Below are 16,080 nucleotides of genomic sequence, written 5' to 3'. Positions count from 1 at the left end.
TTGGCCAAAGGAGCAGATTCCCCCGAGTCACCTGGAGGTCCTGATGGCAGTCATCCAGCAATTCAGGACTGAGGGCTAGACCGACCTTAGTTATTTATATTATAAACATATCTTATTTATAGTAATGTAAATAATATATACTCTAGGTTGTGAGCTCTTTGTGGACAGGGAATGTGTCCACCAACTCTGTGGTACTGTAGCCTTTCAAACACTCAGCAAGGTACTCTGCACGCAGTAAGCTCTCAAGAAATCTGATGGATCTACAGATTAGTTCTCCAATTCAGACACTAAATTTAGCTAATTGTTACAAATAAAGGCAGAGCTGAATCTCTACCCATCGGGATGTATCCCCGTTTCTTCTATCCCACGCTTTGGCACCGGTCCACCCGTGGCCCAGTGAGGCCCTTGATGGCCCTACAGCCAATGCCTTATCTGGACAGGCATGAGGGGCATCCCATTTCCTCACTTCTATGGTATTCTTCTGCGGTTTCCAACAGCAGCGTCCATCAAATAGGACAAAGTGAAATAGAATAGGACACTTCACGCACCAAGGTTCCAGGGAAGGGAGGACATCCACTCCCAAGGATGCCAAGCGGTTTACTACATGTGGACCTGAACCAACCTACTGTGGAATGTTGGGAATAACCACTGTCTGCATGGCCACCATTGCTGCCCCACTCCGATGGGAACAGGACCGATTCCATCTCCCAGGACACAGCCGTGGCTTGATCTAGGCACTGGGCTAAAGTGCAGGAGTGGTAGTAGAGTAAACTATCACGCCAAGTACTGAGAACGGGATCTGCACATTTCTCAACTCCCACGTGCAGAGGTAGAATAAGAATCATGGCCTGAGGTTATTCTTAGTGCTCCCAGGCTGGGAGAGAATTGGAAGCCTGTGAGAACGAGGGCCAGAGCCAAGTGTGAGGACCGAAAGGCCATAAACCGGTGCGGACAATAAACCACCGCCTGGGTCAGAGACCGCCACGAAGATGCCGAGATCTCCCTGCGGACGGGCTACAAACCGGCAGGACCATCAACCACTGCCCGGGTCAAGGACCTGCCCTCTTCCCATCTGCTTCCCCTCCTACACACTCCACCGCGGGTTTCTCCCAAGGAGCTACCCCAAGTGCAGGTGGCAACCCTGGAGCTTCTGGCAGCTGTGGCCAGCAGCTGGGTGACGGAGGAGGAAGCCTGCCCCCAGAAGGAGCTGATCTGCTGCCTCCTCCCTGTCCTTTTCCACTTGAAGGACAAGCCCTCGACAGTGGGCAGTGAGTCTCCCCGACCCTGCACAGTCCCCTTCATCTTGGTCCCTGGTCCTGGCTTCTTCTCCCCCTCAAACTCAGCCTCGGATTCTCCATTTCCTAAAAGCCAGATACATATTCTTCTGGCTGGCCCAGAGCATCGACTGGAGGTACACCCAAGTAGTTGGATGGACACTAAGCGGAGAGGAGAGGGAGAGCACGGCCTATGGTACCATCTGGGCGGCCTTGGTGAGTATGACTGGGATGGGTGGGGGGCTGGAGGGGCGTCCTTGAGTCTAAGGGGGAATTGTGGGCCCGGATGTCTCCTGGGGGGCACATCGATGGGATATCGGGGGTAATTAGCATGTGCAGAGCACTGTGCCCAGCGCTTGGGAGAGTTCAGTTGAACAGCTACTGGACACGGTCCCGATCTGCAATGACCTTCCAGGCTAGAGGGGTTGATTTGGGAAAGGGACCAGGAGGAGGTTAAGAGCCCAGTGCCCTGGGGTGGAACTAGGTTTTGGGGACTTGGGGGTGGGCATCTACAAGCCTGTTGGGGATGGGCAGGGGTCTCTCACTCTCCTTCTCTTCCTGCTCAGATGGAGAGCTTTGAGGACAACCACCCCATTTTCTGGTCCCAATCTCTGGCTTATACCAACTGCCCATAACCAGATAAGAAATTTACGGCTGCGCTCGTCTTCGGTGAGTGGAAAGTGGAAGGCACTGGGGATAGAAAGGAAAACAAGCAAAAAACCAACAAAAAAGCGTCATGTTCTGGCCCAGCCCCTTTTCTTTGCCAGATCCCAGAGAAGGCCCCTCTTGGTTCCTCCTCCATGCCTCTGGGGACTGGATATGGAAGCCGAGCGGCGATGGTCCTTCTGGGAAACGGGTGAATGGATGGAAAGGCAAACAAATTAGAAAATAAAAATACAAACCGGCGGGACCATCAACCACCGCCTGGGACAAGAACCTGCCCCATTCCCATCTCCTGCCCTTCCTACACACTCTAATGGGGGTTTCTTCTCAGGACAGACCCCAAATACGGGCTGCTCCCGTGGAGCTGCTGGGAACCGTGGCTGGTGGCTGGTCGATGGAGAAGGAAGCCTGCCAACTGCAACATTGATGTTCCACTGCCTCCTCTCTGTCCTCTTCCACGTAATGGACCAGCACCCTACAGTGAGCAAAATTTGTCTTCCCCACCTTCTGCAGTCCCTGCCTATTTTGGGCGACTGGTCATCCCCTCCCTCTCCCTCTGACACCTTCCCTCCCCCTGCAACCCCCATTCTTGTTCTCCATTTCCAGAAGGCCTTCTGGAAGGCCTACATATCTTCTTCAGTATACACCATCAACATCAGTCTGGATAACCTGGGGCTCTTAGATGAAGACTTGGAATTCCTTTCCCAGGGTGAGTCCCAATCATAGTCTGTCTGTCTGCCTTTCTTTCTTTCTTTCTGTCTTTCTGTCTGTATCTCTCTCTCTCTCTCTCTCTCTCTCTCTCTCTCTCTCTCTCTCTCTCTCTCTCTCTCGCTTTGTTTTGTGCTTCCTCGTCCATCTTCCTTTCCTTCCTTCCTATCCTTCTGAACTTTCGCGGCCACCGACCCGGCTGTGCCATAACCCAGAGGGGGCCGCTCCCCCTGGGTTCGTGGCATCGGCTGCCCTCCCCAATAACGTCACCCCCGCAACGCGCCACAGGGCTTCCCCCGTACCCGAGCGCAGCTTTCCTTCTGCCGGCGCTGCCTTGGCTCCCTACACTCCCGCGGCAGACGTCTCTCCCCCGGTTGTTCCTGCCCTGGGGTCCCATGCCCCCGACCTGGTGTCAGAAGCTCCCCACCCATCCCTTGCCCCTCTCACACACTCTACCGGGGATCTCTCCTCAGGAGAGAACCCAAGTGGGGGCGGCCGCTTCCACGGCTCCCATAGAGCTTGGGGAATCTGCAGTGCTTCCCCAGCCCGTCACCTCAGCGGCGACCCATGGCGCTCCCACACCCTCCCCCAGGCACTGCGTCTCCCCATCTGCCAGCGCTGCCCTTGCCCCGGAGATCTCAGTACCCCTGTTGTCTCTGCCCTAGGGTCCCCAGCCCTCGCCAGGGTGCCAGCAGCCCCCCACCCATCTCCTGCCCCTCCTACACACTGCACCGGGGATTTCTCCTCAGGAGAGAGCCCAGGTGCGGGTGGCAGCCCTGGAGCTGTGGCTGTGTGATGGAGAGGAAGGCCGGCCCCTGTCGGAAGCTGATCTGCTGCCTCCTTCCCGTCCTCTTCCACCTGAAGGACGAGCACCCAACAGTGGTCAAAGTGAGTCTCCCCCACCCTCCATGGTGCCCATCCTCTCTGGGCCCCTGGTCCTGGGATCTGCCGCCCTCTGACACCCACCCCTCGGGCTCTCCGTTTCCAGAAAGCCAGATATACATTCTTCTAGTTGGCCCAGAATGTCGGCTGGAGGCACTCCCAAGTAGTCGGGTGGATATTGATCTGGGAAGAGAGAGAGAGCACAGCCTACGGTACCATCTGTGAGGCCTTGGTGAGTACTTCAGGGATGAGTGGGGTGTGGGAGGGGGCGTCCTGGAGTCTGGGATAAGAATTGTGGGTGCGGATCCCTCCTGGGGGACACATGGGTGGGCTATCTTGGGTAATTACTGTTTGCAGAGCACTGTACCGAATACCTCAGAGAGTACAGTTGAACAGTTGGTGGACACGTTCCCGGCCTGCAATGACCTTACAGTCTAGAGGGGGTGATTTGCGAAAGGTACCAGGAGGAGGTTAAGAGCCCAGTGCCCTTGGGTGGAACTGGGAATTGGAGAGTTGGGGTGCATCCGCAAGGAGGTTGGGGGTGGGCTGGCGTCTCTCACTCTCCTTCTCTTCCTCCCCAGATGGAGAGCTTTGAGTATAGCCATCCCATTTTCTCATCCCAAGCTCTAGCATATACCAACTGCCCCCAGCCAGATGTGAAATTTGTGGCCATTGTCTTTCTTGGTGAGTGGAGAGAAGAGGGCGCTCGGGAAAGAAAAAAAGAAGCAAACAAAAAACTGCAAAATGATCAGGCCCAGCCCCTTTTCTTAGACGGATCCCAAAGGAGCACTCTCTTGGCTCCTCCTCCCTGCCTCCGTGGGATGGACATGGAAACCGAGCGTCTGTAGTCCTTCTGGGAAGCGATTGGATGGATGGATGGGCAAACAAACGAGAAAATAATGGCTCTTTTCCTTTCCCCTCAGTACACACCATGACCGTCATTCTAGAAAGCTCGCTGCTGTCCATTGAGGACTTGGGAATCCTTTTCCAGAGAGAGTCTCAAACATAGACACCCTCTCTCTCTCCCTCTCTCTCTCTCTCTCTCTGTCTCTGCCCTACATCTCACGTGCTCTTTACCACCACCTTTTCAGAAATTCAAACTCTAGAAAACGACTGCTTGACCAAGATTCGCAGATTCCTGAGATCCTACAAGAGGAGACTGGCAGAGAACGATGGCCAGTTCTTCTTCTGAGGGCTCCCATCCCGTGGGAGAAGAAGAAGCCTAGGAGGGCGAGGAGGCAACAGGACTGTCCTGGGGCTCCAGGTCTGAGGCAATGGGGGCTGCCTTGGGACGTGCCATAGGTTCAGGTCTCCGAAGAATTGAGAGGATTCTGGCCCCAGACAGCCATGTGAGAGAAGCAGGTTCAGGGGGCCCGGCCCTCTACGTGAACCCCCATTTTTGCTCTGGCCGCCAGTGAGAGGAAGGAGGCCAGGCGGGGGGTGGACTCTAACCCCAGGACTCGGGGATGGGGGGAACTGGACCGCGCTGGTGTCAAAACCCTACCTCCTTTCCAGGTTGGGACCACCTTTCCTTCAGCCAGCGGGGTCGGTAGGGAGTGGGGGCGCTGACAGTGGAGCACCATTCGAGTCTGGGGGTGGGCCGGGGAGGGGGAGACCCGCCTCCCAGGGTAGAGCTTGGCTAGTTTTAAGTGCTGGGCTTGGGCACACTTCTGGTGAGGCATGGGTGCCCCAGGAGGGGGTTGGTATGGCATTCATCCATTCAATCGTATTTACTGAGCGCTTACCGTGTGCAGAGCACTGTGATAAGCGCTTGGGAATGGCACTTGGATTGGGGCCAGAACTGGGTTCCAGCCTGTCCATTTGATGCCATCGGAGGAGGAGGAGGGCCAGGATCAGGTGGACGAGGACGGCTAATAACTGGTGGAGGAGGAGGGCCAGGACCAGGTAGAGAAGGTTGAGGCAGAGCCAGAGGAGGAGGACCAGAGTAGGCAGAAGGGGTGGGCCAGGACCGTGGGAGGAGGGGGCAAGGACCAGACAGAGGAGGACTAGGGCCAGGACAACGGGGAGGAGGAGGGCCAGGGGTAGGCAGATGACGAGGGTCAGGACCAGGTGGAGAAGGAGGCCTAGGACCAGGGATAATAATAATAATAATAATGAGGGCATTTATTAAGCGCTTACTATGTGCAAAGCACTGTTCTAAGCTCGGGGGGGGGGGGGGGTTACAGGGTGATCAGTTTGCCCCTCGCGGGGCTCACAGACTTCATCCCCATTTTACAGATGGAACTGAGGCCGAGAGAAGTGAAGTAACTTGCCCAAGGTCACACAGCTGACAAGCGGTGGAGTCGGGATTTGAAGCCCTGACCTCTGACTCCAAAGCCCGGGCTCTTGCCACTGAACAACACTGCTTCTCTATACTGTACTATACTATACTGTAATATACTATATACTATCCTATTCCCAAGCGCTTAGTACACTGCTCTACACACTGTAACCGCTCAATAAATAAATACGATTGAATGAATGAACGATACAGTTCCCAAAGCTATATCTTCTGTCATAGAGAGCGCGGCGCATGCGCAGTCGAAGACCGGGTGGGGTGCGCGTCCGGAGCCAGTGGGAGGGGGGAGGGGGAGGACAAGCGGGGTACATGCACAGTCGGAGCCTCGGCGAGGGGGTGGGGAAGGGATGCCCGTCCCGGAGACCGCGGCGCATGCGCTGTCGGAGCCCGGGCCGGGGGAGAAGGGAAACCCCGCCCTGGAGACCGTAGCACATACGGTCTCATTGGGCAAATAGTATGAACTAATAGAATGAACTTTCATTCATTCATTCATCCTAATCTCCTTAGACCTCTGAACTGCCTTTGACAATAAATATTTTATTTTTTGAATGAATTGAGTGAATGAACTTTCATTCATTCATCCACCCTAATCTTCCTAGACCTCTCAACTGCCTTTGACAGTAAAGATATTATTTATTGAATGAATTGGATGACTGAATGAATTTTCATTCATTCATTCATCCTAATCTTCATATCAATCAATCAATCAGTCAATTGTATTTATTGAGCGCTTACTGTGTGCAGAGCACTGTACTAAGCCCTTGGGAAGTACAAGTTGGCAACATATAGAGACAGTCCCTACCCAACAGTGGGCTCACAGTCTAGAAAGGGGAGACAGAGAACAAAACCAAACATCCTAACAAAATAAAATAAATGGAATAGATATGTACAAGTAAAATAAATAAATAAATAAGTAGAGTGATAAATATGTGCAAACATATACATAGACCTCTCAACTGCTTTTGACAATAAATATATTATTTATTGAATGAATTGAATGAATGAGTAAATTTTCGTTCATTCATTCATCCTAATCTTCCTAGACCTCTCAACTGCCTTTGACAATAAATATATTATTGAATGAATGAATGAATGAACTTATTGAGTGAATTAATAAACTTATAATTCAATAAATACGATTGAATGGATGAATATCTGACGTTCGCGAATCGGGCTCGGTGGCAACTCAGAAGCCTTAAATTTGACCCCCACGAGAACTTCTCTCCCCGTCCCGGCCCCGTCTTTGCGAATGTTTTGAATTTCCCCAGGCGGAGGCCCGGGTGCACAAACTGCTGGCCGAGGACGCGGCGTTCCCGGGAGCCATGGAGGAGTCATTCCCGTCGCCCCGCATCGGCTTCTCACGGAAAGGTAAAGAGCTCAACTCCCTCCCCTCCACCGCCGTGGCTGGAACGTGACCTCCGCCTCTCCCCTCTGAGCCTGCTGTCCAGCCAGCGCTTTGCACATGGTAAGTGCTTAATAAATGCTATTATTATTATTATTATTATTATTATTATTATTATTATTATTATTATTATTATCATCATCATCACCCCATCACCGTCCCCGGATTCCGATCCCGGCTCCCCCAGTTACCTGCTCCGTGACATTCCTTCTCGGTTCCCTCAACTGTTCCCTTTCCAAAAGCTTTTTCCCCACTGCTTTCCAACCTGCTTGTTCATTCATTCATTCAATCGTCTTTATTGAGCGCTTACTGTGTGCAGAGCACTGTAATAAGAGCTTGGGAAGTACAAGTTGGCAACATAGAGAGACGGTCCCTACCCAACCAGCGTGCTCACAGACTAGAAGGGGGAGAAAGACAACAAAACAAAACATATTAACAAAATAAAATAAATAGAATAAATATGTACAAGTAAAAGAAATAGAGTAATAAATTCATTCATTCAATCGTATTTATTGAGCGCTTACTGTGTGCAGAGAACTGGACTAAGCGCTTGGGAAGTACAAGTCGGCAATATATAGAGACAGTCTCTACCCAACAGTGGGCTCACAGGCTAAAAGGGGTAGACAGACAACAAAACAAAACATATTAACAAAATAAAATCAATAGAATAAATATGTACAAGTAAAATAGAGTAATAAATTCATTCATTCAATCGTATTCATTGAGCGCTTACTGTGTGCAGAGCACTGGTCTAAGCGCTTGGGAAGAACAAGTTGGCAACATATAAAGACGGTCCCTACCCAACAGCAGGCTCACAGGCTAATAGGGGGAGACAGACAACAAAACATATTAACAAAATAAAATCATCATCATCATCAATCGTATTTATTGAGCGCTTACTGTGTGCAGAGCACTGTACTAAGTGCTTGGGAAGTACAAGTTGGCAACATATAGAGACAGTCCCTACCCAACAGTGGGCTCACAGTCTAAAAGGGGGAGACAGAGAACAAAACCAAACATACTAAGAAAATAAAATAAATAGAATAGATATGTACAAGTAAAATAAATAAATAAATAAATAAATAGAGTAACAAATATGTACAAACATATATACATATATACAGGTGCTGTGGGGAAGGGAAGGAGGTAAGATGGGTGGAGAGGGGGACGAGGGGGAGAGGAAGGAAGGGGCTCAGTCTGGGAAGGCCTCCTGGAGTAGGTGAGCTCTCAGTAGGGCCTTGAAGGGAGGAAGAGAGCTACCTTGGCGGATGGGCAGAGGGAGGGCATTCCGGGCCAGGGGGATGACGTGGGCCGGGGGTCGATGGCGGGACAGGCGAGAACGAGGTACGGTGAGGAGATTAGCGGCAGAGGAGCGGTGTGGGGTGGGCTGGAGAAGGAGAGAAGGGAGGTGAGGTAGGAGGGGGCGAGGTGATGGAGAGCCTTGAAGCCCAGGGTGAGGAGTTTCTACCTGATGCGCAGATTGATTGGTAGATTTTTGAGGAGGGGAGTAACATGCCCAGAGCGTTTCTGGACAAAGACAATCTGGGCAGCAGCATGAAGTATGGATTGAAGTGGGGAGAGACACGAGGATGGGAGATCAGAGAGAAGGCTGATGCAGTAGTCCAGATGGGATAGGATGAGAGCTTGAATGAGAAGGGTAGCGGTATGGATGGAGAGGAAAGGGCGGATCTTGGCAATGTTGCGGAGCTGAGACCGGCAGGTTTTGGTGATGGCTTGGATGTGAGGGGTGAACGAGAGAGCGGAGTCGAGGATGACACCAAGGTTGCGGGCTTGTGAGACGGGAAGGATGGTAGTGCTGTCAACAGAGATGGGAAAGTCAGGGAGAGTGCAGGGTTTGGGAGGGAAGACAAGGAGTTCAGTCTTGGACATGTTGAGTTCTGGGTGGCGGGCAGATATCCAGATGGAGATGTCCTGAAGGCAGGAGGAGATGCGAGCCTGGAGAGAGGGGGAGAGAGCAGGGGCAGAGATAGAATAAATATGTACAAGTAAAATAAGTAGAGTAATGAATTCATTCATTCATTCAATTGTATTTATTGAGCGCTTACTGTGTGCAGAGCACTGTACTAAGTGCTTGGGAAGAACAGGTTGGCAACATATAGAGACAGTCCCTACCCAACAGTGGGCTCACAGGCTAGAAGGGGGAGACAGAGAACAAAACAAAACATATTAACAAAATAAAATAAATAGAATAAATGTGTACAAGTAAAATAAGTAAATGGAATAATAAATACGTACAAACATATACATATATACAGGAGCTGTGGGGAGGGGAAGTACAGTGCTCTGCACACAGTAAGTGCTCAGTAAATACGATTGAATGAATGAAGGAGGTAAGTGGGGGATGGGGAGGGGGAGGAGGGGGATCCTTGTGTTCATTCATTCATTCATTCATTCATTCAATCGTATTTATTGAGCGCTTACTGTGTGCAGAGCACTGTACTAAGCGTTTGCTTGTGTCTCCCTATCTTTCATTCAATCATATTTATTGAGCACTTACTGTGTGCAGAGCACTGTACTAAGCGCTTGCTTGTGTCTCCCTATCTTTCATTCAGTTGTATTTCTTGAGCGCTTACTGTGTGCAGAGCTCTGTACTAAGCGCTTGGGAAGTCCAAGTCGGCAACATAGAGAGACGGTCCCTACCCGACAGTGGGCTCACAGTCTAGCAAACTGTTGAGAAGAAGAGGATGATCCACAGTGTCGAAGGCAGCGGAGAGGTCGACGAGGGTTAGGATTCACTCCAGAAGGAGGCTTAGATGACCAAAATTGCACTCCCTGAAGTTTTCCTGCCAGGACTCAAGGCAGTACTTCCCGGGTGTAGTCCTGTTCAGCTAGGATTTCCTTTCCTTGTCATTTCCTGAAAATGCCACCCCTTAGCAATGAGGAAGACCTATTATTCTGCCCTGGGGTTTCTCCAGCCCCAAGGCGTAGTTTTGAAATACAACCACTGGAGATTTCAGATACTGGAGAGAAAAATGTGATTACCAGTGCAAGAATGTAAATATTCAATTTATCAATATTCAGTCACTAGGATCGTTACTATCTTATCCTAGACCCCCAAGGATCCCTCCAGTTATCATTCCATCTCCCTCCTACCGTGTTTCTCCCAAACTCCGAGCGTGAGTTGGTGACACCCACCATCTCCAGTTCTTACCTCGATCCCCTCCAATCTGCTTTCTGCTGCTTTTACACCACGGAATGGGCCCTCTCGAAGGTAACTGATGAATCTCTTCTTGCCAAATCTGATGGTCTGTACTCTTATCATAATCTTCCTAGATCTCCAAACTGCTTTTGACTCACTTCTTGCCAAATCTGATGGTCTGTACTCTATCCTAATCTTCCTAGACCTCTCAGCTGCTTTTAACAACGTATACCACCTCCTTTTCCTTGAAACGGCCTCCAGCCCTGGCTTCACTGACACTCCTGTCTCTCTGCTCCTTCTCAGTTTCTTTTCCTCTGTCTCCTCCAGTTCTCTCCTCGATCCCCTCCAATCTGTTTTCCACAGAAACAGCCCCCTCGAAGGTAACCAATGACTTTCTTCTTGCCACATCTGATGGTTTGTACTCCATCCTAATCTTCCTAGACCGCTCCACTACTTTTAACAATGTATACCACCTCCTTTTCTTTGAAATGTCCTCCAGCCCTGGCTTCACTGACACTCCTGTCTCTGCTCCTTCTCGGTTTCTTTTTCCACTGTCTCCTCTCCTCCAGTTCTCTCCTCAATCCCCTCCAATCTGTTTTCCACCGCTTTTATGCCACAGAATCGGCCCACTCAAAGGTAACCGACGACTCTCTTCTTGCCACATCTGATGGTCTGCACTCCATCCTAATCTTCCTAGACCTCTCAACTGCTTTTAGCAATGTATACCACCTCCTTTTCCTTGAAGCTTCCTCCAACCCTGGCTTCAGTGACACTCCTGTCTCTCTGCTCCTCAGTTTCTTTTTCCTCTGTCTCCGCCAGTTCTGTCCTCAATCCCCTCCAATCTGTTTTCCACAGAAACAGCCCTTTCAAAGGTAACCGATGACTCTCTTCTTGCCAAATCTGATGGTCTGTACTCTGTCCTAATCTTCCTAGACCTCGCAACTGCTTTTGACAAGGTATGCCACCTTCTTTTCCTTGAAGCTTCCTCCAGCTCCGGTGTCACTGACACTCCTGTCTCTCCTGCCCCTTCTCAGTTTCTTTTTCTGGCTCCTCCACTCCCTTCCACCCTCTGACATCCCTCACGGCTCAGTTCTGAGTCGTCCTTTGGAGAACTCATTCACTCTCGTGACTTCAGCTAACATCCCCGCTCCGCCAATTGTCGGCTTTGTGACTGTGGGCATGTCACTTCACTTCTCTGTGCCTCAGTTCCCTCATCTCGCAAATGGGGATGAAGACTGTGAGCCCCCTGTGGGACAACCTGATCACCTTGTAACCTCCCCAGCGCTTAGAACAGTGCTTTGCACATAGTAAGCGCTTAATAAATGCCATCATTATTATTATTATTATTATTATTATTATTATTCTCTGGGCCTCAGTTCACTCATCTGTCAAATGAGGATTAAGACTGTGAACCCCCTGTGGGACCACCTGATCACCTTGTAACCTCCCCAGCGCTTAGAACAGTGCTTTGCACATAGTAAGCGCTTAATAAATGCTATTATTATTATTATTATTATTATTATTATTATTATTATTATTATTATTATTCTCTGGGCCTCAGTTCCCTTATCTGTCAAATGAGGATTAAAACTGTGAGCCCCCTGTGGGCCAACCTGATCACCTTGTAACCTCCCCAGCGCTTAAAACAGGGCTTTGCACACAGTAAGCGCTTAATAAATGCCATCATTGTTATTGTTATTTTCTGGGCCTCAGTTCCCTCATCTGTCAAATGAGGATTTTACATTATGCCATTATTATTATTATTATTAATTATAGATAGATGCACATCATTAATCAAATAAATCGAATAATAAATACATGCATATGCACACAAGTGCTGGGAGGCCGGGGGCAATCAATCAATCGTATTTATTGAGTGCTTACCGTGTGCAGAGCACTGTACTAAGCGCTTGAGCAGAGCAGAGGGAGGGAGTCGAGGTGACAGAGAGGGGAGGAGGTGCAGAGGGAAAAAGGGGCTCCGTTCGGGAAGACCTCCCGGAGGGAGTGAGCGCTCAGTAGGGCTTTGAAGGGAGAAAGAGAGCTAGTTTGGTGGGATGTGTGGAGGGAGGGAATTCCGGGCCAGGGGGAGGACGTGGGCCGGGGATCGACGGCGGGACAGGTGAGGACGCGGCCCGGCGAGGAGGTTAGTGGTGGAGGTATTTCTCCCCCTCCTAGCTCTCCTCCCGACTTTCTTACTACAACCCAGTCCTCCCTCTTCATTCATTCCTTCCACCGTATTTATTGAGCACTTCCCATGTGCAGAGCACTGGACGAAGCACTTGGGATGTACAAGTTGGCAACATATATTCATTCATCCATTCAATCATACTTACTGAGCGCTTCCCATGTGCAGAGCACTGGATGAAGCACTTGGGACGTACAAGTCGGCAACTTATATTCATTCATTCATTCAATCATATTTATTGAGTGCTTCCCGTGTGCAGAGCACTGGACGAAGCACTTGGGACGTACAAGTTGGCAACATATATTCATCCACTCATTCAATCATATTTATTGAGCACTTCCCGTGTGCGGAGCACTGGACGAAGCGCTTGGGACATACAAGTTGGCAACATATATTCATTCATCCATTCAATCATATTCATTGAGCGCTTCCCGTGTGCAGAGCACTGTACTAAGCGCTTGGGACGTACAAGTTGGCAACATATATTCATTCATTCATTCAATCATATTTATTGAGCGCTTACTAAAAGCGCAAGTAAAATATAGAGACGGTCCCTCCCTGACAACAGGCTTGCGGTCTAGAAGGGGGAGACAGACACCAAAACCAAACAAGTAGACAGGTGTCAATACCATCAGAATAAATCGAATTATAGCTATAAACACATCATTAGTCAAAATAAATGGAATAGTAAATGTGTACAAGTAAAATAAATAGAGCAATAAATCTGTACAGATTCATTCATTTATTCAGTCATATTTATTGAGCCCTTCCTGAGTGCAGAGCACTGTACTAAGCGCTTGGGAAGTCCAAATTGGCAACAAACAGAGACGGTCCCAACCCGACAATGGGCTCACGGTCTAGAAGGGGGAGACGGACACCAAAACCAAACAAGTAGACAGGTGTCAATACCATCAGAATAAATTGAATTATAGAGATAAGCACATCATTAGTCAAAATAAATGGAATAGTAAATATGTACAAGTAAAATAAATAGAGCAATAAATCTATACAGATTCATTCATTCGTTCAATCGTATTTATTGAGCGCTTCCTGTATGCAGAGCACTGTACTAAGCGCTTGGGAAGTCCAAATTGGCAACATACAGAGACGGTCCTGAACCAACGACGGGCTCGCAGTCTAGACAGCTGATTATTCCTAGAAACGTCTGTCTGTCCTTCTCTAAGTTATCTTCACCTGCTTTTCCTTCATCCGCATAGAATTATTTTTAACAATAATAATAATAATAATGGCATTTACTAAGCGCTTACTATGTGCAAAGCTGGGGAAGTAACAAGGTGATCAGGTTGTCCCACGGGGGGCTCACAGTCTTCACCCCCATTTTACAGATGAGGGAACTGAGGCCCAGAGAAGTTGAGTGACTTGCCCAAAGTCACCCAGCTGACAAATGGTGGAGCCGGAATTTGAACCCATGACCTCGGACTCCAAAGCCCGGGCTCTTTCCACTGAGCCACGCTGTGGCTTTTGAAAAACATGTCAATATCCTTCCCTTCTCCTTCCTCCCATTCCCCACGGCCCGGGACAACGTCGCTCTTCACATCTAGGAGGCCACTACACTCCCCACCTTCAGAGTTTTATTAAAATCCCGTCTCCTCCAAGAAGCCGTCCCAAAGCCCTCATTTTTCCCGCTTCCTCTTCTTTTCTGGATCTATACCTTTTTGAATGGGTGGGGAATCTCTTGTTGGGTTATCTGGGAAATCGGGAAGTGGCACTGGATTCACGGACAGTGGTTTTCCTTCTTTCTCCCCCAGGTCTCCCTGCTCCTCGGGGCAATATCTGGTTGGGTTATCTGGGAAATCGGGAAGTGGAACTGGATTCACAGACAGTGGTTTTCCTTCTTTCTCCCTCAGGCCTCCCAGCTCCTCAGGGCAATCTCTGGTGATATTATCTGGGAAATTAGGAAGTGGCACTGGATTCACGGACAGTGGTTTTCCTTCTTTCTCCCTCAGGTCTCCCTGCTCCTCAGGGCAATCTCTGGTTGGGTTATCTGGGAAATTGGGAAGTGGCACTGGATTCACGGACAGTGGTTTTCCTTTTCCCACAGGTCCTCATCTCCCAGAGAGGAGCCTGGGAAATCAAGCAACAGCCCCCGCGCCTCGGAAAACCAGTGCTCGGGTGAGATGCAGTTCCCTCTGCCCTTCTTGAGGTCCTGTTTCTCATTCCGTCGTATTTATTGAGTGCTCCCTAGGTGCAGAGCACTGTACTAAGCGCTTGAAAAATACAAGTTCTCTCTCGTACATATTTGCATATTCTATTTATTTTATTTTGTTAATATATGTTTTGTTGTCTGTCTCCCCCTTCTAATAATAATAATAATAATGATGATGATGGCATTTATTAAGTGCTTACTATGTGCAAAGCAGCGATCTGGAGGTTTACTAGGTGATCCGGTCGGCCCACGGGGGCACTCACAGTGTTCATCCCCATTTTCCAGATGAGGGAACTGAGGCCCAGAGAATAAGAATAATAATAATGGCATTTATTAAGCGCTTACTATGTGCAAAGCACTGCTCTAAGCGCTGGGGAGGTTACAAGGTGATCCGGTTGTCCCACGTGGGGCTCACAGTCTTCATCCCATTCGACAGATGAGGGAACGGAGGCCCAGAGAATAATAATAATAATAATAATAATAATAATAATAATAATAATAATAATAATAATAATAGCATTTATTAAGCGCTTACTATGTGCAAAGCACTGCTCTAAGTGATCGGGAGGTTACAAGGTGATCCGGTTGTCCCACGGGGGCTCCCAGTCTTCATCCCCATTTTCCAGATGAGGGAACTGAGACCCAGAGGAGTGAAGTGACTTGCCCAAAGTCACCCAGCTGACAATTGGCAGAGCCAGGATTTGAACCCACGACCTCCGACTCCCAAGCCCGGGCTCTTTCCACTGAGCCATGCTCGCTGCTTCTCTAGTCTGCTGTGTTCATTCATTGATTCAATCGTATTTATTGAGCACTTCCTGTATGCAGAGCACTGTACTAAGCGCTTGGGAAGTCCAAGTTGGCAACATACAGAGAAGGTCCCTACCCAACAGCGGGCTCACAGTCTAGGAGGGGGAGACCTTGGGCAGGTTACTTCTTTCTCCGTGCCTCAGTTATCTCATCTGTAAATTGGGGATTCAGTTCTCTTCCCCCCGGTTTAGACCGTAGGATGAGGATTCTCCGTGCCTCAGTTATCTCATCTGTAAATTGGGGATTCAGTTCTCCCCCCTCCAGTTTAGACCGTGGGATGAGGATTCTCCATGCCTCGGTTATCTCATCTGTAAATTGGGGATTCAGTTCTCCTCCCTCCGGTTTAGACCATGGGATGAGGATTCTCCATGCCTCGGTTATCTCATCTGTACATTGGGGGTTCAGTTCTCCTCCCTCCGGTTTAGACCGTGGGATGAGGATTCTCCGTGCCTCGGTTATCTCATTTGTGAATTGGGGATTCAGTTCTCCCCACTCCGGTTTAGACTGTGGGATGAGGATTCTCGTGCCTCGGT

At 49.5% G+C, this 16,080-nt stretch overlaps 1 protein-coding gene and 1 pseudogene across 1 annotated transcript in view; one reads left to right on the top strand and one right to left on the bottom strand.

Annotated features, from left to right (window-relative positions):
* Positions 1 to 841: 841 nt before the first annotated feature.
* Positions 842 to 2,136, bottom strand: LOC119921773 (annotated as a pseudogene).
* Positions 2,137 to 4,801: 2,665 nt separating this feature from the next.
* LOC119921772 (vimentin-like) overlaps positions 4,802 to 16,080 on the top strand; it is a 31,547-nt gene continuing 20,268 nt past the window's right edge. The window contains exons 1-3 of the mRNA XM_038741816.1: positions 4,802 to 4,941; positions 7,095 to 7,291; positions 14,636 to 14,706. Coding sequence (XP_038597744.1) covers positions 4,802 to 4,941; positions 7,095 to 7,291; positions 14,636 to 14,706 — 408 coding nt within the window. The remainder of the gene's footprint in view (positions 4,942 to 7,094; positions 7,292 to 14,635; positions 14,707 to 16,080) is intronic.

Source organism: Tachyglossus aculeatus, unplaced genomic scaffold (genome assembly GCF_015852505.1).
Source record: "Tachyglossus aculeatus isolate mTacAcu1 unplaced genomic scaffold, mTacAcu1.pri SUPER_30, whole genome shotgun sequence".
Taxonomy (NCBI): domain Eukaryota; kingdom Metazoa; phylum Chordata; class Mammalia; order Monotremata; family Tachyglossidae; genus Tachyglossus; species Tachyglossus aculeatus.
Note: the sequence above shows the minus strand (reverse complement) of the source record. Positions and strands in the feature narration are given on the sequence as shown.